This window comes from Aedes aegypti, chromosome 1 (genome assembly GCF_002204515.2).
Source record: "Aedes aegypti strain LVP_AGWG chromosome 1, AaegL5.0 Primary Assembly, whole genome shotgun sequence".
In the NCBI taxonomy this organism is placed as follows: domain Eukaryota; kingdom Metazoa; phylum Arthropoda; class Insecta; order Diptera; family Culicidae; genus Aedes; species Aedes aegypti.
The window spans coordinates 285,988,134-286,013,183 of record NC_035107.1 but is presented as its reverse complement, the minus strand read 5'-3'; the positions used below and the strand labels follow the sequence as shown (position 1 = coordinate 286,013,183).

At 43.1% G+C, this 25,050-nt stretch overlaps 1 protein-coding gene across 3 annotated transcripts in view; it reads right to left on the bottom strand.

Moving 5' to 3' along the window:
• LOC5575653 (alpha-mannosidase 2) overlaps positions 1-25,050 on the bottom strand; it is a 79,898-nt gene that overhangs the window by 9,463 nt on the left and 45,385 nt on the right. For 2 of the 3 annotated variants that reach the window (XM_021838071.1, XM_021838073.1), the window contains exons 5-6: positions 22,047-22,460; positions 21,249-21,983 (exon numbers count right to left, since the gene is read on the bottom strand). In XM_021838071.1, the coding sequence (XP_021693763.1) occupies positions 21,837-21,983; positions 22,047-22,460 (561 nt within the window). In that variant the 3' untranslated portion in view covers positions 21,249-21,836. Of the gene's footprint in view, positions 1-21,248; positions 21,984-22,046; positions 22,461-25,050 lie in introns of those variants that run through there. The other variant, XM_021838072.1, reaches the window with a different exon arrangement.

Below are 25,050 nucleotides of genomic sequence, written 5' to 3'. Positions count from 1 at the left end.
AACACAGTGTTTTGGAACGTCGGACCATCCTCGTCGAGTCTAAATCGCCCATCTTGCAACAAATCCAAGTAATACTCGGCACCGATGATCATATCGATGTCCGAAGTCTTGTAGAACTCGGGGTCAGCTAGTACAACGTTGTCCGGCAAGTTCCACTGGCAAGTATCGAACCCTTCACATGGGAGTGGAATCGTTAGCCTTGACAAAACGTTGAATCGCATTACTTCCTCGAAGTCCGAAATACTGGCGAAACGAGGGCAAACTGTAGCGCATACAGCTTTCTGGGAAACGCTTCCCGAACCACCGATTCCCTTCACAGCGAGATAGTCAGGCAATTCGCTCAGGTCCATGCGTCGGCAAAAATCGGAGGTAACGAAACAATACTGCGAGCACGAGTCTAGCAGTGCTCTGGCCAGCATTGAGCAGCCGTTGGCATCGCAAACCCGCACTATGGCGGTTGATAATAGGACTTGACGTGTGGAAGGATTTGTTTGTGTTGGAAGCGCTACAGTGTGTTGCTGTGTGTTTGATTGGTCTGTGGCGATCTGTGGGTTGGTGCTATGCGATTGTGTTTGAACGATTGATAATGAAGTGCTGGGTTCGGTGTGGTTTGTGGTTGGTGCTTTCTGGTGTGTTGGTGGATTCGGCTGTGCTTGCTGTGTCTGATGTTGCTGTTCACTTGGGGGTCTTTTTGTCGTCTGTGGAACGGAGGATTTCGGGTTGACACTGTAGTCCGCGTGAAGCATAGTATGGTGCCTCTTCCCACACTGACGGCATGATCCTTTGCTGCAGTTCCGCGCCATGTGACCTGACGATAGACAGTTCATGCACAGGCCGTTCTTCCGTACTGCGTCGTAGCGTTCCGAGATCTTCCACTTCTGGAACTTGTTGCACATGAACGCCGAATGGAATGCTTCCGAACAGAAGCAGCACCGACCAAAGGATGTTGATGAGTTGCTGACGCTTATCTTGGGCTTCTTCGCTTCGACGGGGGAGGGTTTGTTCGCATCAACTGATTGAAGAACCGCACAATGATTCTTCAGGAAGTTCATTAGGTTTCGGTAGGTGGGCACTTCCTTGGAGTTGTGTGACGACTCCCAAAATCGTAGGATGACGCCATCAAGCTTCGAGCAAACCATATGCACTAGGATAGTGCTCCAGCCATTGATGTCCTGTCCCAGCTTCTGCAGCATCTGGAGATTCTTTTCAAAGTCGCTGATTAGCTGGCTAAGCGCTTCGTAGCTTTCCTTCCGCATCGGTTCTATGCCGAAGATGGCATCGAGATAAGCTTTCACGATCAGTTTTTCGTTGTGGTAGCGATCTTCCAATGCAGCCCAGGCAACTACATAATTGGCGGCGGAAAGTTCAATGGAGCTGACTTCCTGAAGCGCCTCTCCGGTCAACGATGAACGAAGGTAGGTAAACCTGTCCATGTCGGTGAGTTCCCGGTTTTGATGGATCAAGCTTCGAAATGCATCTCGATACGATACCCAGTCTCGAAGTCTTCCGCCGAACGTTGGGAGCTTGATCTCCGGCAGCTTCACCTTCGAGAACGTACTTCCAGCAGCCATGGTCGACGTTCCGGGATGATCCAAACCCTTTTTCGGACGCCGTTCCATTAATGCTGCTTTGGCCTTGCAGTAACGGTTCTGCACATCATTGGCGATGGCTAAACCTTCTTCCTCTCTCTCCTTCGATGCATTTTCCAGCTTTGCTTTACGAGCTCTCTCGGACTCATCCGGATCTGGAACTTCGTCTTCAGCTACTTCGTCCATCAGCACTTCAATCTTATCGCGCACTTCGAAGAATTCGGTCACAACACATTCAAGCAGCTGCAAACGAACTTCAACTTCCCTTTTGTCACGCTCTTCATTAAAGTCACTAATGAACTTCTCCACCAATTCTAAACTATTTTGAAGGCGTTTCTCCCGCTTCAACAAACTTCTCAAGTCTTCGGGTTTCATTGTCACTGTTCTATTGCACTAGCAAGTCTCACCAAAGTCACTGTGAAAAGTTATCGCACAGGAAGTTCGTTTGCACTGTTTACAATACACTGCACTACTCACTAAATCACTGAGCTGCTGCGAGAAAATTCACCTCTCTGGACCACTGTGCACTGGTGACAACGAATCGACTCCACGTTCCACGCGCCGCGAGACGAACTGACCGACCCAATGACAACAGCGAAGGGGAATTCAACCAACGAAAATCGAGCCAACCGGGTAGCAGCGGAATCCAAGACCAACTAGCAACGAACAAACCACAGGGACCAAATCCTCTGGAGTCAAACACACAATTTCGCATGCAATTTAATTTTTATTTTCGCTTTTCTGACCCACAGTCTAATGGCTCCCGTCATGCAAAGAAAGCCACAGACCCACACATGCAATGTACTTCCCTGAATCCGCAATTTGTCCGTTACCGCTCCGTGTCCGTCCACTGAATCCGTGCCTGTCCAAAGGGTGGGCCACCCTAATGTCCCGCTGATAACTGCTCCGAACGATCTGGTCACTATTTGCCGCTCGCCCAGCAATCGCACCGACCACTGTTTGCACTTCCAATGGCGGGGCAAATGCACAAAATCGCGCGCCACAAAATCACTTTTCGTGATGGCGAAATTTCACTTCACTAAGGCGCTTTTGTCCGGCACTAGCGTCCTTTTCTCAACCGCGAAACACTTTTCAACTACGCGCAACTGTCCGACACCGCGATTGATCCGGCTCGAAGGACCAATTATGTTCACGCACATAGAGCGAAGGGTTCGTATAATCAACCCGGTATCGACGGGGACTCGCGCGGTGATATTTCCACTAAAGAACACTAGGTCAATTTGCGGTCACTGAACTCCGACGTGGAAAGGTAAACAACTTTATTTTTCGAAGCAAGGTACTGGGATCGTTTATTCCGACCGAACGCGACGGAGGTTTATTTATTACTAACTGCTCAGCTGTTCTACTGCTTCTCCTGGCTTCACAACACACGATCGGGAGGCGATCGGTACCTAAAGGCCTATTACCTGTACCCTACAGAGGCAATAGTGTGCGGTGATGTACTGCGTTCAAATGTGTGCTGATAATTCTATCTGGCGGTGAGTGACCACAGACTAGGGTGGCTCTCGCAACATAAATTTAATATTCTATTTTAAGTATTGGCGCAATCACCCTGCATTACTTCATATTTTATACGCGATTTATAATCTCTATCAATTATAGCACGCGAAGGCTACAACAAGACAGACCAAATTCACAAAATTGGAGAAACAGGATTCAAAATGCTCAGATTGACAATAAAAATATCACTATCTTTTAAGTTTGTTTACATTGTCTAATTGGGAATTAGTTTTCTTCCAGAGCCTATTAGAAATAAGATTGGTCTTTATTACAGTTAAATTTAATGCAAAACCATCTAGGTCCTATTGAAACGCTTCGTAAAGGCTACCGGAAAATCCACGTAGCTCTTACGTTTAGCGACGATGGAATGGACGAACTTCCAAAGCTCATGCGTTCATTCTGGGCTACCTATGATTTGCGTAGGAGCTACGTGAAAAGTGCGATGGAAAAAAATCACGTATGTTTTCACGTAACAATGACGTTTGGATTATTTTGAGTGTAGGGTTAAATACAAAAGTGGGAAGTATAGAAAGAGAAACTGACAACACAACAAAAGGAGGGAGGTAGAGAAGAGAGAGAAACCGAAACAAAAAAAAAACAAAACCAGGAACGCTCGAGCGCGGAGAGCCGGGATCGGGAGAAGTTTGTTAAATAATGTTTAATATTTAAATATCAAAAAGTAAAACTTATATTGAAAAATAAAAAAAGGTAATGCAAAAAAAAGGATTCAAGAAATATGGCTTGATCGGTGAGTTTACTTTACGGTGATGACATTTTTCTTTCATGTGAGCGACAATCTAGTAGGTGATGCCAAGGTTATGGGCCCAGAAACGCTCTTCAGAAGATGATGAGGCTATTTACGGGACCACAAGAAGAAGCTGGAAGAGAAGACGTTGACGCCGACTTGGCTGACGTGTCTGGTCTAGGATTTGCTTTGATTTCACCCCCTGACAATCCGACATACCAAGTTTGGTTACCAGCCGTTAGAATTGGTCGACATCCAAGAATTTCGTGAAAAGGTCAGCCAGTTGATCGCCGATGGGTTCGATATTCAACGTACCTCTCTCGATCAGGTCCCGGATGAAGTGGTGCTTCACATCGATGTGTTTGGTCCTTTTGCTTTCCAGGTTCTTGACCAAGCACACACAGCCACGATTGTCCTCGAAACTTGTCACCGGATTGGCAACAATGGGCAGCTCCTCCAGAATGCCGCTGATCCACAGGCCTCTGCTGTCGCCGCACTGAGAGCGACGTACACTGCTTCGCTTGAAGACAACGACACGGTAGATTGCTTCTTGCTGCTCGGCCGAAAAAATGCCGCAACTCACAGCAGTCGGTCATTTGGAACACGGCCGAAAGCATATATTCTTGATCAACCTGATGGTGCTCAGGTACCTTCCGGCAATCAGCAGCTCGTCGACATACAAAATTATGTACACCTCATCACCGTCGCAGTGCCGCACGTACAGGCAGTAGTCCCTCTTCGATGGTGTCCGGCAGCAATGTGCAGGTCCTCCAGAATGCCGCTGATCCACAGGCCTCTGCTGAAATCGCACTGAGAGCGACGTACACTGCTTCGCTTGAAGACAACGACACGGTAGATTGCTTCTTGCTCCTCCATGAAAAGGTGCACCCATACACACTGAAGACGGATCAGCTTATTGACTTTCGGTCCTTCGCCACCCAGTCAGCTACAGCATAGCCGACTAGCGCTTCTACTCGTTTCGTCGGAATTAGAGACCTAGCGATTTGGTCCCGCTCAAGTACAACACCACTCGCTTTAGAGCATGCAAGTGTACGGTTGAAGAATCCTGCTGGAATCGTCCAAGATAGCCGACAAGGAAGCACAGATTCGGCCTGAAGACATGGCCAGGCTACCGAGTAGCTTCCGATAGGGAGTTCACCGGCAGCAGGGCCTCCGCCTGATAATTGGAGACCCTTCTCCATCGGAGTACTAGTCGGATTGCACCCGTTGATCCCGAAGCGATTCAGGACCTTTTCGATACTCCATTCCCGTGACAGCCGCAAGAACCGTTCACTACGGTTATAGTCAATTCGTATCGCAAGAAAATGCCACAACTCTGCGCAGTCGTACGAGCCCTAGATTCTTGATCAGTTTGGTGAACTTCTAGTTAAAACACCGTGGCGACTGCTTCAGGCCGTACAGGAACTTCTGCAGCTTACACGCCGTTCCCGGTGCTGCCTTCACACCGTCAGGAACGCATATGTAGATATGCTTCTTCAGCTCGCCATGAAGAAAAGCGGTCTTCACGTCCATCTGGTGGAACAAGCTTTCACGGACGCCAACCGCAAGGATGATTCCTAAATTCGAGCTTTGCATCGCATTGCCCGTCCGTCCTCATCGCCTTTGATGCGAAAACCCCATTTGGGTTTCAACGGCTTCACGTTGGTAGGGCATGGGGCATCAGTCGCCACACCTGGTTCTTCTCCATCGACTGCAGCTCGTCCTGAATGGCATTCAGCCACTCGTCAATCGTACCATCTTGTTGCTTCTCACGAATGAAATTATACCGGATGTCCACGTGCTTCATTCTTTTGTGGTCACGTGGCTCCTGGGCAATGCAGATGCAAGACTGATTATCTTCATGTAGCACTACGGGTTGGTCCAGCTTTATTCCGAGTTCGAGGATAAGGTTTCGCAGCCAGATTGCTTCACACACAGCGTTTTTTTTTTGTTTTTTACAAGGGGGAAATCTGCAAACAGATCCCCTGAGAAGGTAACTCAGGGAATGCGGGGATGACGCACCAACGACGACCCGCTAAAACCAGCCTATGCACTGTGCATGAGCAATTCATTTAGAATTGCTCAAGTGGTGAACAGTGCATCGACATGACCCTTGGACTCAGACCCTCATCTCCCCGGAACCACCTTACGGTATTTCTTCGGGAAGGGACCAGTGCATATAGCACAACACGTGTAGCAGAAGTAGCCTAGGCAAACTGCTTCTCCTAGCCGACTTAAACAATGTTACAAGGGACCAGCCTCGGCAGGGCTAATCCTCTGCAGCCAACTCTTGGTCGGCGCGCCATAGACGCTGCAATTCTAACATAATGTGAGTGACAGCCGTAGTTACTGCATTCCAGCACTCGGCATCCGCACACATTCTCTCTATAATATTGTCGGGGGACGTGTCCCATCCGCATGTAGTGAGCATGCGACCTCTCACAGCAATGAAACGGGGGCAATCGAACACGACATGCTCCGCTGTTTCCTCTACACCAGCACAATTGGGGCACGCAGGAGATTCTGAGTGCCCGAACCTATGCAGGTACTGTCTATAGCAACCATGTCCTGACAGAAACTGCGTCAGGTGGAAGTTCACTTCCCCATGGCTTCTACTATACCAATCTGACACATTTGGTATTAGTCGATGGGTCCATCTACCCTTAGTGGAGTTATCCCATTCCTGCTGCCAGCTTCTGAGCGTTTCCTCTTTACACGTGTCGCGGACTCCTCTGGTACCCCTTTGGTTGAAGCATTGAACATCTTCCTTGATGATGAGCCCGATGGGCGTCATCCCGGCTATGATGCACACGGCCTCTTTAGATACCGTCCGGTATGCACTTGCTACTCTTAAGCACATTATCCTGTACGTGCTTTCCAACCGCTTTAGGTTTCTTCTCGTTATAAGCGCTTTTGACCAGATTGGTCCTCCATACCTTAGTATGGATAGCGCCACGCTTGCCAGCAGCTTGCGTTTGCTGGCAATTACAGCAGAGCTGTTAGACATCATCCTCGAAAGCGCCGCTATAGCCGTAGATGCCCTTTTACAGGCATAATCAACGTGGCTAGCGAAGCTCAGCTTGTCATCGATCATTACCCCAAGATGCCTAAGGGATCGCTTGGACTCTATGGTGCAATCACCTACCGAGATAAGCGCCCGTTGCTCGGACTTGCGGTTGTTGACCACCACCACCTCAGTCTTGTGACGGGCCAGTCCTAGTTTCCTAGACTTCATCCATTCCTCAACCAGGGAAATAGAGTGCGCTGCTGTCATCGCATTCCATAACAGCGGGCCCAGGATTGAACCTTGAGGTACTCCCGCGGTAATTCGAACGCTTTTCTGCCCCTCCTCTGTGTCATACAGTAGAATCCTACCATCAAAATAGCTTTCTAGAAGCTTACACAACTGCACCGGTACCTTGAGGCGGTGAAGCGCGTGTGCTATTGCTTCCCAGCTTGCGCTGTTGAACGCATTCTTCACATCCAGAGTGACAACCGCGCAGTAACGGATGCCGCTCCTTTTATGCTCGATTGCCACCTCAGCTGTTTGAACGACCGACTGGATGGCGTCCAGAGTAGATTTACCTTTTCTGAATCCAAACTGGTTGTTGGACAGGCCGTCCGCACTCTCCGTATACGGTACTAGTCTGTTCAGAATCAACCTCTCCAATAACTTGCCCGTCGTATCTAGTAGACAGATAGGTCTATACGCCGACGGGTCACCTGGTGGTTTCCCCGCCTTTGGTAGTAGCACCAATTTCTGTCGCTTCCATACATCCGGGAAGATTCCTTGATCAATGCAGCGTTGCATCGTGGTTCTGAACATGTCCGGATCCGTGTTCACTGCCGCTTTTAAGGCAACATTCGGGATACCATCGGGTCCCGGTGCCTTGTTTGACGCGAATGATTTCACGACTTCTGCCAGCTCTTCGTTCGTCACTCTCGCCACTTCTTCTCCTCCATCTGCCGCATACGGCGCTGGGGGCCATGGGCTTATGGGATGGTGCGGGAAGATTACATCGATTATCGATCGCAGCAACTCGGGCGATTTCTCTTGGGGCGCTATGGCTCCTTTGGTCTTAGCCATTACCACTCTGTAGGCGTTCACCCGAAACACACAGCGTGACTGAGCGAAACATACTCAGCTTCAGTTGAAGAGAGGGCAACGGTGCTTTGCTTGTGAGTCATCCAGGAAACTGTACCATCAAACACTTGAAACACGTTACCCGAGATGGACCGGCGGTCGGCCGGGTCGTTCCCCCAATCAGCGTCAGCATATCCAACTGGTGGCGCCGATCCTTCGTTCCTCCGGAATGTCAGACCGTGGTTCACAGTACCCTTCAAGTAGCGTAGAATGCGCTTCAGGTGACTCCAATGTTCGCTTGTCGGTGCAGATTGGTACCTGCTGAAGAAGTTGACCGCAGCACTTATATCCGGTATTGACGACAGTGCCAGGTACGTCAAGCATCCTATAAGCTCTCGATATAGTTCGGAGGTCACTGCTTCATCTTCGCGGCGTTCTAGCTTCAGGTTCGGTTCCAGTGGCGTCGGTGCAGGTTTGCAATTAGCCATGCCAAACCGCTGCAGGAGGTCGTCAACGTACTTCGGCTGGCTGATCTTCATCGTTCCTTTCGCTTGATCTCGGTCGATCTTGAGGCCGAGGAACATCTTCAATAAGCCGACGTCAGTCATTTCGAATCTTGTTGACAGCTTCTTTTTCATTTCGGCTATCACGTCCATCCGGTTTGAGACCAGAATTATGTCGTCCACATATAGCAGGAGATACACAACGATCTTCCCATCGCTCCACCAATAAAGACAGTTATCTAGATTGGAACGTCTGAAGCCCAGCTGGATTACGAAGTTGTGGAACTCCGAGTTCCTGCTCCGGGGAACCTGCTTCAATCCGTAGAGGGACTTCTTCAGGCGACACACAAGGCTAGGACCACCAGACTCGAATCCTTCGGATTGTCGCTTGAATATCTCCTCCTTCAGTTGTCCATGGAGGAACGCGGTTTTGACGTCCATTTGGTGTCCATCTGGTTCGCCACCGCCAACAGCTCACGCACCGTGGTCCCCTTCACTACCGGTGCGTACGTCTCGTCGTAGTCGTAACCCTTCCGTTGTGCAAAGCCCTTTGCGACCAGGCGAGCTTTGTACCGGTCGACGTTGCCAGTTTCATCTCGCTTGATCTTGAACACCCATTTACAGTCGACGATGTTCTTATTGGGTGGCTTCGGAACGAGCTCCCACGTCTCATTCTTCTGCAACGACTCCATCTCGCTGATGATGATGGCCTTCTCCGCCGTCTCCACGAACGTCTCAGCATTCAACGCAAACGTCATCGTCGCATCGTCATGGTTCTCAGAAACACCTGTAGAACATTCCGCAGCAGTATATGCTCGAGAGCCGGTAATAAATTACCGGGGAGTTTGCGCTCCCGTTCGCTGCGCCTCGTGGTCGCTTCTGCAGGGCAGTCGACACGTTCTGGTTGCGAAGGGAGCGCGGTGTCGGCATCCTCGTCGTCGTCAGTTATGTGTTTTGCATTCACATCTGGTGCTGCCTTTTCAGGCTGGGGGGCACTATTGGGTTGGCCCACTACTGGAGCTTCCGGTTCATCTTCACAATCTTCTGTATCGTCGTTACGCCACAGCACCTGCTTGGCATCATTCGGCGCAGCAACGGAACCATCTTTCTGCTCGTCGAACACCACGTCTCTCGCAACCGTAACTCTCCGCTTACGTGAGTCCCAGATTCTATTGAAACACGTCTGGTTATGTTGACTTCCGCCGTCCTTAGCTCGCGCAGAATCTTCTCGAACCGGAGCAAGAAAGCCAGCCACCTTCCGCCAGCCACAGCTCTTGGAACTGCTTTTTCAGGATTAACTTGCCTGCAATTCCAATCCGTTCGAAGTTGTTCTTCAGCTTGTCCCAAATGTCTTTGGCCGTCTTGTGTTCCTTGGCATACTCGAGCTGATCCTCTGCAATCCAGTGAATTAGCAGGTTCTTGCATCGTCGATCTTTGGCCATCCGTTCGTCCAGTAGCTTCTTCTTCCGCTGCCTCTCCTCAGCAGTATCATCCGGAAGTTCCTCAGCGTACTCTTGATCCGCAATCGCTGTTTCCAGGCACTCCAGCAAGCCCCTGTCTTCCATCAGCACTTCAATCCTGAATCTCCAGTTGCCGAAGTTTTCACCGTTGAACAGCCAGAGTTTTTCGTCGCTCATCTTGACTTCTTCCGCAGAACTTGATCAAACGTTTCTTCAAATAAACTACTTCCGTGCTGGGCCCATAACCTATTGAAACACGTCTGGTTATGTTGGGAGTAATAGTGGAAGTGAAGGAAATTTTATGGCTCTAATGTCTAAGCCTACTACAATATGTTATCTTAAGTAGCTATGGGTAGTCCTTCGGTTGCCATCCAACATCAGGAACATCTACAGCAGAGGAAAATGCGGCTTAGGTTGCTCGAAAACCAGTGAAAAAGTCAAGCAACTTACCTGGTAACTTGGAGATGCGGGACAAAAATATAAACTGGAAGATCAAGCCATTTAAGCACCTTGGTATGAAAGGAAAAGTTTTTCTGGTGAAAAGAGCTGCAATCCGCATAAATGACATATAGTATACGCATAATCGCAAAACTGTCATAAGCGCCAATTCCATTATTTTCCAAGAAAAACCTTGTAATTTGTAATATTATTGCCTATAATGATGTAAGAAGTTATTTGCAAATTTGTCCCTTTACACTCGTAGCTGCAAAAGTGACTTATACGCCTTTATGCAAAAATATGCGCATATTTTTTAAATTTTCTAGTTAACACAAAATTTGAATAAAATCTTGGAAACTTCATTTAAAATATATTATTTTAAACATAAACTTGCGCTGGTGTAATGTCTGATTCAGCTTTGACCACACAGCGTTGCGAAATTTTCGGATTTTTTATCACAAACAACTCATTTTCATACTTGTGGTGGTTAAGGAGTATACCGAAAAATAGTTGAAAATCTCGAAGAGTTGCAGGGAGTTGCAGCTGTATCTTTCAGACCTCTTAGAGGACACTCTGAGAAACATGTCTGTGAGTGATTTAGGGTGCAACTCGGTGGAACTTTTTTTGAATCGGTAACCAAAGTTACATATTAGTATTTCATAAGTTTGATTTCATAGCCAACTCATCATGCCGATTTCTCATATTCAAAGTTAAAATTGTTGAGCTTATCCCATCAAATATACTTTACCACCCTTCAAACATGTTCTCTTCCAAATTTTGATTGAATGGATTGGTTTCAACACCCTCCGTACCAGTTGAAAGTACTGTTGAAAACATGCGACAAAATAACTTTAGTGCGTTTTAGTGCTTTATAATTCTTATGAATACACGTTTCAATAGCCGATGTTATCTATAAACACTTGTGGATCGCCGAATAAAATAACTTGAAATTTGATTTTTGTCTATGGAGCAACGCAATGTGCGCCTCGAGGACTCACCCTGAGCATCGCGAAGGGAGCACGGCGGTAGTTGGGTCAGGAAGCTCGGAATCGTCGGTATTTTCGTGATAGCTGTCCTCATCATCACCGGCAGCCTTTTCAGGCACCTGTTCATCTGCTGGTCCAGCCTTAACCCCTCTACCGGCAGCTTCATTTTTTACCGCAAGAAAAGAATTCAAATCGCGATATCTTTTTTGTTTCTCGGTATTCTTGCACCATTTTTTCACAAACTCTCAAAAAACTCTTCTAGTTTTAGAATCTGCGTCAACATTGATCATTGGTCATCTTGATCCAGAGATGTTCCGAAATTCCTTGGGGGACCGACGCATAACCATAACCCATGTATATAACTCAGGCTACAGAATTTTTATCGTATTCGGATATTCAGTCTTCGGAACAATACATTAATGAGAGTATGCTGTGAAAAAATGAAGCAATTTGGTGCAACCGTCTTTGAGTTATGAGCATTTATGAGTCTGGTACCACGCTGGCCAAATAAAGATTTTGAAAACTTCAAAAAACCTCATATCGTAATTTTCAGATATCTCTAAGAAAACTTTTCAGAGTAGCTCCTTATTACATGGCATTATGAAGCCCACATTTTATTTTTTTCGATAAGTTGACGTAAAACAAAATGACCGCCTAAGACATTTTATATGGAAAATGTCGGTCCCCCAAGGAACATTGGAATATCTTTTAAACCAGATCACCAATCATCAATATCGATACGAATTCGCAAACTAGAAGAGTTTTTTTTGAGAACTTGTGAAAAAATTGTGTAAAAATACCGAGAAACAAAAAAGTTATCCCGATTTGAATTTTTTTTCTTGCGGTAAAAAATGAAGCTGCCGGTAGAGGGGCTCGTTTGCTGGTTCTGCTGCACACTCTTACTAACGGTTTCTCATCTTTCCTCATTTCAGAAGCGTATGGGAAACAGTTCTCGTCGAAACGTCACGAGCAATTCATCCGTAGGCGACCAACCGTTCCGCCTTTTGTTATCGCTGAGGCGCAGCCAATACATGTGCCTCTCAAGTACCGATCAACTCGCTTTAGCTCCAGCCAGTCATTTTGAGATGGATTACTTGTTTTGCGGCTCAGGATTGACACCGCCGCCGATATATTCGGACTGGAGTTGACCGAAACGTACAAGAGTTGGCCCAACAATTTTTGGTACCGTAATCCGGGGTATCATTGATCAGCGGGGTAACATTGATCGGAATGACTAATCTTGTAGAAAGTTCGTATCATCATTTATTGGTGAAGCATTTCCAAAGCATGAATTGCGCTACTGTTTTTTTATATTCATGAGCTAATGAAAATTAGGATTTTTGTGAAAATTGCATTTACTTCATGAGTAAATTTATCAACTTTTCGAAACAATGATTTCCATGGTTAAGGATGACACTATCGAAGATTCATATCTCACATAAGTTGGGCAAGCGATATGGATAAGGAAAATGTTAATTCTTATGGCATCGCCGAAAAGGATTCCGTTGTAAAAACTTTCATAGGAATGTTTGAATTAGGCAACATCAGCGAACTACTGTTAAGAATGTACAATTTCCTTAGGAAATAGACGGCGTATTCCGCCGATCGAGGTGTTTTTAATTTAAAAAAAACTCAAAAAGTAAATGACTTGTAAGCGTTTGGCTTTTATATTTGGCTTCAGAAGCCATTATTCAAGTGAGTAACGACATTTTCAATATTACCGAACGTTGTTTTCATAGGTGATCAATGATACCCCATATCACCTAAATAAAATTATCGCCTAAAACATTTTTTTAAACGTACTTAAATCTTTCAAGCAACAAAATACAGGGCATAGTCTCAAGCTATTAGTATCAGTACTTGTTTAAAAAATACAAAACTTGCAACATTTGCATTATCAAAAGAAATATTCTAAAAGTATCCTAAAAACTGATCAATGTTACCCCAGATTACGGTACTCAATATTGTTCGCTAGAGAAGTATCAGCTTATTGCTTCAAGTATCATGTATCCAATGGATTCATGGAATCCTTAACATCCTCCAAACCGCAGGAACGTACGATCTCAACGAGATTTTGCGTTTGTTTGATAAAGAAATCGCCATCCTTGTTACGCTTTTCTTTGATACCCAAGTACCATTGGATGTCACCAAGGGACTCGATGTTGAATTTCTTCCACAAAACTTCAACCCGGCGATCGATCATCTTCCCATTTTCGCACGCCACAACGAAGTCGTCGACGTGTACCAGCACATTGCACCACTGCCTGTTTTCCATCTTCCTATTCAGGCAAGAATCCATCCAGTCACACCATTGAAGCACATCCGCTCCAGTGTGCTGTTCCACGATCTGGCAGCTTGTTTCAGACTATACAAGCTTTCTCTTAGCCTTTCTACACCTTCCGTTCTTCGCCTTGCCCGACGAATCCTGGAGGTTGACGAAGGTCTATTTCTCCATCGAGGTTCCCCTATGCAGTTTTGACGTCGAATTGTCGTACTTTCATACCTTGTTTCGCCGCCACATATAGTAGAGTCCGGAATGTTGTTTGGCAAATATCTGAAGCAAAAACCTGGTCATAATCTGTCCCATACTACTGGCTGTATCCCAGTGCGACAAGTCTTGCTTTGACGCGGGCCACTTCTTTATCATGGTTGCGCTTGATTTTATACGAAGTGGTTGAGTTAATTGATTTTCAACCGGCTAGCAGGTACACCAACTGCCACGGTCCATTCGATTTCATGGAACGCATCCCCTCAACCATTGCTTCATGCCAAGTTCTTCGGTTCCTCATGGGCACCCGACACTTCGGCGGACCAGGAATTCATGATCAACGTCTCCGGAGGCGCACCTTTCCTCGTTCGTTTGGATTGTCGTAGTAAAACTTCTTCAGGAAATCCTTCAAACTCGCTCTCCGATGTACTGATACTGCCATTATCTTCCAGTTCAGCTTCAGGTGGAACTCTTCTGCGCTTGCATCATCGTCACATGGGCCAACGCCAGCTTGGTCACGTAATGTAACTCTCACCTCGTCGTCATCGTCGTGGTCATCGTTCACATCTCGTCGAATTTGGCATCTCGATTAATAGTGATGCTGCAGTTAACGGGTTGACGAAACGATAGACCTTTCGTCCCTTCCCATACCTGCTTCGGCAAGTATACATCGCGTCATTTCAGCTTGTTTGTTAGCGTTTACTTACTATTCACAGCATGCAACTTACCTTAGGGGCGTCTAGCTTCCTTAACCGAGAGATGATTATTTCGTTGGGGAGAGGAGTCTTTCCTAACCGCCGCCGATATCAACACCGTCACTCACACTCACTATTCCTCAGCATCCGCCTCAACCCGCAACGGGTGTCACCCGGTGGGGAGGAATGCTGTATTGTTTTGCGCGGAATTTCACAAAATTATATGGCCAAGCTTCTGTCTATGGAACTCTAGGCAACACAATGCCAGACACTTCAACGAGGTCTTCTTCTCTCGAGTGAACACATTTAACAATACCAAATACTTGGTTCCTCTAATTCCCTCGAGGGAAAACTCAAGTGAGGATCTTTGCCGGTGAGGTCACTAGGGCTTCTTCCACCTTATACCCGGTCTACTACGCTCCTAAAAGGGCGGACACTTTCGTCTACACCGAACTTCACACGCGCTCAATCCACTATCTTTTTGTTGGGTAATACTTTCCGCACACACACACAACTGGCACAACTAAAACAGAAGAGACCCAGCTCGGGTCGCTTGGTCTCCTATGAACTCTCTTGGGCTTAGGTTCGTGTTCTCTCGGGCGGAAGACGAAGGATGGCATTTTTGCGTTTTTGAGAAATTGTAGCTGTGATGTTAAAGTCACCAAAATAGCTTTGGTGAGCGAATTTGACGGATAGCGCCGACAATTCTTGTCGCATAGGATTCATCGAATGTAGCGCGGTTGTTGCACCATGGCCAGATTCATTTCCCGAGCGCGTGCACGGAAAGAAATAACAATTGTGATTTAAAAAAACAGTAGCGGAAAATCAACTGATGATCATTGTCGTTCTACTATTATCAAACATTTTAATAAAAATAAAATGCTTTTAGAAGTGCGCAGCAATGCTAAATCGGTCTGATGTATTCTGCGCAGTTCATATGTATTTTCCACACGTTCTCCAATAATTGTTTTTAATCCACTTCAATGCCGTCAATCCGCCCCCAAACTGGATGGCGTACACTCAGCTTAAGGTGATTATAAAACGAAGCCAAACAAGGGCACAAGACTGGAGAATCTGACAACAGTTTGCGTTGAAAACCAATCAATCTGCTTGCTTGCTGGTGGTGACTAATGGGATAAATTTTCAACGGTGAGAGCTGTTTGGTTCTCAAGTCTTGTGCTTTTGAAAATTTGAGGTGTGGCTTTGTTCTATAATCACCTTAACGCAATTTATAATTAAGTATTGAGTTGTAAATATTAGTATATATTAGTTGTGTTGCTAGAGGACATCTTGAAAATTCACTGAGATTCTTACAGAAACCCTTCTGAAATTATTATATGTAGTTATTTCTTTGATCGCTCTGATTTTTCCAGTAACCTCCTTGGGACTTCCTATTGGACTATCCCAGAAACCCATCTTGGGTTATTATGGAAATCCTTTCAGGATTCTGCTGTAAAATTCTGGAATTCTGCCGTAAAATTCTGGAATTCTGCCGAAAATGATTTAATGATTGCTTTCCAGTGTAATGGAATCTTTTTTAAAAATCTGGGTTCGGGGATTCTCACAAAATTTCTCGGGATTTCTTCTGGAAATCCAATCGAAATTATTATTTAAATTCTGATATTTTCCTCGTAATTCTTCAGTATTTCTTTCGTGAAACTCTTTGAAAATTCTTCAAAATCCCTTTGAGATTCTTTCCGAAAAATGTCTTAGATTATACCTATTATTCTAGAATACTCTCGGAAAGACGCCTGAGACTATAATCAAAAAAATCTATTATTTCACTTCACTTTCTTCCGTGCAAATTCTTGGGATTCTTTCGGAAATTCCTCTGGAATTATTTTGTAAATCCCAATGGAATTCTCCCAGAAATCCCTGTGGAATACTTCCGAAAATCCTGCCAAGAATCTTCCAGATGACGGGGATTTTTTTAAATCTTTATTTATGGAAATCATCCGAAAATTCCTCTGTAATTGTTTGTAAATCCTCCTTATATTCTTACAGAAATCCTTCTTATATTCTTACAGATTTATTGCTATTGATTTTATTGTTTCTGCCTGAGATAATTTTGTATATCCAGAATTATTCCGAAAATTCCTTCGTGATTATTTAGAATTTTTTTCTAAGATTTTTTGAGAAAAAAAAAACTCTGTGATTCTTCTGGAAATTCATAAGGAAGTGTTTTTGATTTTTTTTCGTGATTAATCATTGATTTCCCTTGAAAATTTTCTTAAATCCTTGGCAGAATTTTCTGAAAATCCCTCTTGACTTCAAATGGAAATCCTCCAAGAAAACTACCGGACAGTCACTGGGACTTTAAAAAAATACCTATGAGATTCTTTGATTACTGATTTCTTTTTCTGAGCATCTTTTGAAAGTGACTTTTAAATGGTTCTGGAAATTCCATTTGAAATTATTCCGTAAATCTTTCTGGAGCTCTTCTGGACATCGTAATTATTCTGGAAAATATTCATGAAATCGTCTGGATGTCTGTGACTTTTCATTGAATCTTCAGGGGTTCTTGCGAAATAACTTCTGGGATTCTTTTGGATATCACTTTAAAAAAACATTCAAAATCCATTCGAAATTCTCCTGAGATTGTTTCAGGAATTTACGAGAATCCTTAAAATAATTCCTCTAGAAATCTCCCTGATAATATTTTAGTGATTTCTCTGTGGTTCTTCTGTAAATCAACCTGGGATTCTTCCGGAAATCCTCCTTTAATTCCAAAGCAATTTCCAGAAGAATTTTCAGAAGGATATTTTTAAGAATCCTGTATATTTTTCCCTAAGAATCTCAATGTATTTAAACAAAATACCAGGACAATTTACGGTTGAATCCCACAAAAACTTCCGGTGGAATTCTTGAATGCTTATCATTCAAGCAGAATTCCAGTCGTATTTCCGGATGAATTTCGGCAGGTTTTACGGAAGAATCCCAGCAGAATTTCTTGAAAAATTCCAGTAAAATTTCTGGAAGAATCTTTGAAAGATGTTTTGAAGTCCTCCAGCAGGATAACAGAAAGAAATCTGGGGGTATTGTAGAAGAATTTCCGAAAGAATCCTAGAGAGATAGTCGAAATAATAACAGTTTTCTTGAAAAATTCAGGAAACTCCCAGAGTCTAGAGGTAATTCGGGAAGAATTTCTGCAAGAATCCTTAACAGAAGGATTTGAAGGATCCTCAGAAAGATTTTCGAAAGTATCCCAGAAGGCTTCCCGAAAGAATGCTAGAAAGATATCTGGAAGATTTCCTACAGGATTTTTGGAAGAGTCCCAGACAAATTTCAAGAATATGGACGTAAAAATCTCAGTGGCATTTCTAGAATAATTTCAGAAAGATTTTCGGAAGCATACTCGAAAGTATTCTAAAGGGATTCCGAAAGCATCTCAGGTGATTTCCGGAAGAATACCAGAGGTATTCTCATAATAATCCCAGAAGTATTTCCGGAAAAAGGCCAGAGTTATTTTCGGAGGAATTCTCGACGAATTTGTAGTAGAGTCGTAGTACATTTTTTGGCAAAATCCTCTAAAAATATCCAGAAGAATTGCATCAGGATTTTTGTTAGCATCTTCCATTGAATTTCCGAAAGAATCTTCGAGAATTTCGATTCGAATTTGATTTCCAGGATTTCAAAAGTAATCCTTAAGGAGATAAACGCAAACTCACATACAGATTTATGCAAATATTCCAATAAGATGTCCAGAAGAATCACAAAGGATATCCGAAAGAATCTCAGATATAGTACCGGAATGCTAACGATGTTTTTTAGATGAGTTCAAAAGCGATATCTGTAAGTATTCTGTGATTTCCAGAAGAACTTAGAGAAAAATCAGAAATAATCTTTAGTTTTCCAGAACAATCCCAGAGAGGTTTTGAAGGATTCATAAGTGATTTAAGGAGAATCCTAGGAGGGAAATTCCATAGAATTCTGGAGTAATTTCTGGACCAATGTCTTTTTATATGCTGTAACAATATTTACAAGTAATTATAATAAACAAGTATTTATGGAACAATAACAATTTTAATTTATCGCCATAATGGAACGACAATTTTAATTAGAATGTGCAATGTTGATGTTTCTGTGAATCGCCTTGGAATTCTTCTGGAAATCCTTCTATAATCCCAAAACAATTCTCAGAAAATTTTTCAGAAGGATATTTTTAAGAATCTCAATGGAATTTCTGAAAAATACCAGAACGATTAACGGTTGAATCTCACGAAAACTTTCGGTGGAATTCTTGAATTAATCTTATCAGGTTTTACAGCAAAATTTATTGAAAAATTTAGAATAGAAAGATATCCGAAAAAAAACTCCAACAGGATTTTTGTAAGAGTCCCAGGAGTATTTCAAAGATATTGGCGTAAAAATCTCAGTGGAATTTCTTGAAGAATTTCAAAAAGATTTCCGAAAGCATCTCAAGTCATTTTTGGAAGAATACCAGAGGCATTCTCATAAGAATACCAGAAGTATTTCCGGATAAAAATCTAGAGTTATTTTCGGAGGAATTCTCAAAGAATTTCTAGTAGAGTCGTACATTTTTTGATAAAATCCTCTTTAAATATCCAAATGGATTGCATCAGGATTTATGGTAAAATCTTCCATAGTATTTCGAAAACAATTTTCAAGAATTTCAAAGAATTTAATTTCCTGGATTTCAAAAGTAATCCTTAAGGAGATACACGCAAAATCACATACAGAGTTCTGCAAAAAAATCCAAAAAGATGTCCAGAATAATCGCAATGGGATATCCGAAAGAATCTCAGAAGTAATACCGGAATGGTAACGTTTTTTTGGATGAATCCCAAAGCGATATCTGGAAGAAAATTCAGAAATAATCTCAAGATTTTCAGCAGAACAATCCCAGAGAGGATTTGAAGGATTCATAATTGATTTAAGGAAGAATCCCGGGAGACGCTCCCAAAGAATTCTAGAGTACTTTCTGGAACATTTTTTTTCATATGATTTATATATAAAAATACTTTGATTCAAATATATTTCTTGTGTAGCATTAAGTTTAACTACAGACATAGCTCGTAACATCAATAATAAATTAAATTTATAAATCTTTTAAACACATCCAAATTAAGTAACAGTTCAAAGAGTAAAATACCATTCTCATGAGTTTTTGAGAATCATATGGTCGGAGTTTAGACAGACCAGACTAGATGAATTTTGGAGCTCTAAGGATACGTAAAGAACTCCATCAATTTTAAATCTTCCATGTTATTTTGATACAAATGTATCATCAAATAGATAAGTTCCATTATTACAGTAAATATCTATAGTATTTTGATGTTTCACATGTATGGGGTACATTTTTCTTACTCGATTGAAAAAAACACTTGGTTCAGTCTGTATGAACACCGACCATATCTATGTTTGCTATTTGATATTTAAATACTTGAATTGTGCTGTATCAATATTTACAGGTAATTATAATAAATAAGTATGTATAGAACAATAACAATTTTAATTTATCCACATAATTGAACGACAATATTAATTAGAATGAGCCTCCCCCACATCATCCCTCTCAGGAGAATTTTGATTCCCAATATTTTTTTTTGCGGTGGTTCAGAATTGAAAATATCAAAAGTCTATTGTAATCACATCCTTTTTGTTCAATTGCATGTGGTGTTATTCGATATTTAAAATAAGATTCGTTAAGCCGAACATGTTGATCCTTCCACAAGAACCAACAACAAGCATTGCTTATGTTAAGAGATTTTATCGTAATGCACAACCAGCCTAAACGTTCTTCCCCTTTTGTATATGTACTAATTATAATTTCAAATTATTTTAATTAAATTAGTTGTGTTGTCTACTATTGTACACGGCAATATGTTTCAAAATAAGTGGAGCTGCTTTTAAAACAAACTTTAACATCGATCAACCAAACCATAGAATATCCAATAGCGAAAAAATAATAATAATAACCGATCATTGCAAATCGAGCCGAACTGGCGCTCTTTCCGTGCGCACGCGCTCTGTCCGTGCGCACGCGCTTTCTGCAGAGCTGTCAAACAGACTTTTGTGCCTTCCTTCTTTCGCTCTCCTTCAACTCAACAACTCAGCACGATCCACCTCGCGGTGGATTGGTGAGCTGTCTGGTTGTTGCAGATGAACACTTATCGTGTAGCGTGACATCATCATTGACAGTAAGCGTGCAACTCACCAGACAAACGATAGGTGTAATTAACAACTGGACTTGTGTTTTCTCGGAGTGGGATTGGCGTTTGCGGTACTCCGGAACACAAGGTTTTAATTAACAAATGTAACAGGTCCTAACTCCTAAACATTCAATAGTATAATATTTGCTATAATATTTCACAAATTATATGGGACATTTAATTTTAAACGTAACAAGCTAAGGAGCGCTTCCTCTCGGCCACTCCATTCTGTTGAGGGCTGTAAGAGGTTGTTTGTTACAGAATGATTCCGTTGTCGACCAGAATCTTATTCAGCTTTCCACTAGAGTACCCACCGCGGTGCACCGCCTTCATCAGAGCGTATTGCCTTAGGTTTCCTACCAGATCCAACGTTTTTGGACCATCTTTAAAAAGAATTTATCGATCGTGTGCCGTGTGCATCACCCCTCGTTCTGGCCGTCCTATAATGCTCTAACACTGAAACAAAAAAAATGTTATATTCAATACAATCGACGACCAATTCAATCATTTAGCTATCTAAAATCAAGGATTTCTTTAACTTTCTACCGCATTGAAACCCGCAGCAATTACTTTCCAATTGTTACGCACAATCTATCCGTTAAGTTTCAAGTGCCCTTTTAATGCGTCTCTGTGAAGGAAATTTCTGTGAACTTACCTCCTAAATCTTATAGATATAATACCTACAGTGTAGCCCCCTTACATTACACCTAGCCGCAGTCTCCTGTTCGTAACCCGTTCCTAAAATTTAGCGTAATGACCCTCCGAATCTTCCAATTGCACTCTATTTTCACTGGTTTAAATAGCTATGGGTGGTCTGATATATATTTGATTTATGCTTCACCGTGGTGTCCAGAAAGAATTTTCTTAAGTTTGTATCTGTATTATGCTGAAGATGCACTGCGTCACATCATCACTGAACTAGAATTCAAATCTAAATTCACCCATCACTCACCCCAGGCACTCATGCACTCACTCGAACTCATCAGGTGATCATCATCATCATCAGGTAAAATATCAACACTTGGAAAGTCAACCCACAACCCCGCCAATCGGGTCGCCCTACAATAAATAAGTTCCTTTCGGGAAAAATCGCTCACATTTCACAACTGACTTACAAGTAACTCTTCGATCAACAGGCGCCCCTTTCGTGCGCTTTATCGCTGGATGATGAAGGCCTTCGTATCCATCGGACAGAAGCTAACATCGTCCGACGCGACTGGTTCCTGTTTGCGGAGCAGCGTCAGGGCCGATCCGTAGATCTCGTGTCCGTCGTCCAGATCGAGCAGTTTTTTGATGTTCAACTGGAATATGAAAAAAAAAAAGTTTGAATTCATCCATTAGGAGCTTAAGAAATCAAAGTTCACATTTCCCTCCCCGCTGGCTTCGGAGCCGCAGTCCTCGAAATTGGTCCGGTGCACCACCAGCCCGAGGCAGGGCCGTTTGTCCTTGCCGATGCGCACGTGCGGCAGGCTTCGCATCGCCACCACCTCCATGCCCTTCTCCAGGGATTCGTGGTTGGCGCCGAAGCTGGGCAGCAGCCCGGTCCATTCGTTCTCGTTGAAGATCAGCTTCTCCAGGGGATGCAGCAGGGAGCGCAGCTCACCGTGAGCAGTCGATGTGAGGAATCCGGCCGGGTAGCCGGGATCTAGACGGGTACACGGCTCGCGGCTCTCCAGCACTAGGCGGAAGATGTGAAGTACCGGGAGGTTGTCCAGTACACCGTGACCCAGACCCCGGTCGTCGTCCTGCGAGAGGCGACGGTCCTGCATGAGTTCCATCTGCGAAAGTAGAAAGGTGGTTTTAAAATGATGAATGTTATCATCTCTCACCTCTAGTACTATCGTTTCTCTTTCATCACAATTTATATCATTGCTGAGTTATACCTACTCTACTCAGTTTATTTCTTATCTCTATTGCTATAATCTTTCATTTGCTCTCTTCTATGCTTATGTTCCCTTATCATTAGTTCTATCATCTCTCATTTCTATACCTGTTATCATTTGCTTATCTTCTCTTATGCATATTCGAATAATCTTTCATTTCTTCAATCGCTCTCTATTCCTTTCATCTATCAGATCAATTGCTCTCTCATCTATCTTGATCATCTCTCATTCATAAACATCTCATCTCACATTTCTTCCTTTCAGAAACTTTATCTCAGAAAAAAAAACTGGGAAAACACCCTCTTCAAGGTTTCAGAACCTTTTATTGCAGAAGCACCCATTCAGAATCATGGAAAGCTTAGAAGCTTTCTTTCGGAAGCTTGGAAAACTTTCTCTCGGAAGCTTGGAGAACTTTCTCTCACAAGCTTAGCATGTTTACTCTCATAAGCTTCAAGAGCTTCCTATTAGAATTATGGAAACCTTCCTTTTAAAAGCTTTGAAAGCTTTCTTTCCGAACTTGGAAAACTTCCTCAAATAAGCTTGAAAAGCTTCTTTCCAGAAGCTGTCCCTCAGAAGTTTGAAAACCTTCCTCCAAAAGCTTGGAAATCTTTCTCTCAGAAGCATGGAATAAAACAGAATGAATCTAATGAAATGATATTTTTCTGCCAGAAGCTTGGAAAGCTTCTAAAAAGAAGCTTCCTTCCCTTCCTAAAGGCAGGAAAGCTTTCTCCCAATGCAAGGAAATTCTTCTCCCAGAAGCTTAGAATACTTCCCCTAAACTTGGAAAGCTTCTTCTTGGATGTTTTATAAGACTTTTCTCAGAAGCTTGGTTGGCTTCTTCTCAAAAGCTGAAACTGAAAAACTTCTACTCCGAAGCATGGATTGTTTTTGAGGATAAGTTTTCCAAGTTTTTGAGGAGAAGCATGGAAAGCTTCCTATCAAAAGCTTGGAAATCTTCTCCTAAGAAGCTAGAAAAGCTTTTCCTCAAAAGCTTGGAAAACTTCTCCTCAAAAACATGAAAAACTTCTTCTCAGAAACTGAAATTCAAAACAAGCACCCCCTCAAAAGTTTGTTTCTTTGTTTGGTAAGTTTCTTCTAAAACAAAAAGAAGAAAGCTTCTATTCTGAAGCTTGACAAACTTCTTCTCAGAAGCTTAGATATCTTTTCCTTAGAAGTTAGGAGCTTCTCCTTAGTAGCTAGGAGAGCTTTTCCTTAGAAACTAGGAGAGCTTCTTCTCAGAAGATTAGAGGATTTCCTCTCATAAGCTTGAAAGCTTGCTCGTTCTGTTTTTCAGAAGCTGGAAGCTTCCTCTCAGAAGCTTGGAAATCTTCCCCACAAAAGATTGGAAAATGTTTCCTCGAAAACATGGAAAGTTTCCCGAAGAAACTGAAGCTAGAAAGCTTCTTCCCAGAAACATTGAAAAGCTTCTCCTCAAAAGCTTTCTAAGAAGCTAAGAAATCATCACCATAGAAGCTAGGTCAGCTTCTCCTTAGAAGACAGGATGATTTCCTGTCATGTGTTTGGAAAGCTTCCTTTCAGAAACTTGCAAAGCTTCTAGTCAGCAGCTTGGAAACTTCCTGTCAGCACCTTGAAGAGCTCTTTCTCAGAAGCATTGAAAGCTTCCTCCCAGAGGCTTGAAGAGCTTCCTCCAAGAGGGTTGAATGGCTGCCTCCCAGAAGCTAGGGAACTTCCACCCAGAAGCTTGAACAGTTTACACCCTGAAGCTTAGAACGCTTCTTCCCATAAACATGGAAAGCTTTCTCCCAATTGCTTGAAAAGTTTTCTTTACAGAAACTTGGAAACTATCAGAAGCTTGATAGACTTCCTGTCCGAAGCTTGGAAATCTTCCTCTCACCACCTGTCAGCACCTTCAAGAACTCTTTCTCAGAAGCTTGGAAAAATTCCTCCCAGAAACTTGGAAACCTTACCAAAACTTGGCAAGCGTCCTCTAATATATTTGGAGTGCTTCCTCTCCGCACCTTGGAAAACTTCTTCTTAATAGATTGAAAATTTTCCTCTCGGAAGATTAAAAAAAATCTTGTTCAGCAGCTTGGAAAGCTTTGCTTCAGGAGCATGGAAAACTTCTCCTCAGAAACATCTTTTCACAAACTTGGCTAGAATCTTCTCAGCAGCTTGGAAAGCTTGTTCTCAGATGTTTGGAAAACTACTCCTTAGAAGCTAGGAAAGCTTCTATTCAGAAGCTTGGAAATCTTTTCCTCAAAACAGAAACTCTGAAAGCTTCTCCTCAGAAGCTAGTAAAGCTTCTTCGCATAAGCTTAGAAGCTATATTTTCATAAACATGCTAAGTAGGGTAGTTCAAAATTTAAAAATGTTTGAAAATCCAATCTCCCATATGTTCCTTACTATACTCCACTGCACTGTGACGTCACGCATCAATTTTGACAGGTACTGTTGTTTACAGTTTGGACTTAGTACGTATTATTCTATCTTCCTACCGTGGAAAATCGTCACCATCAGCATGCTG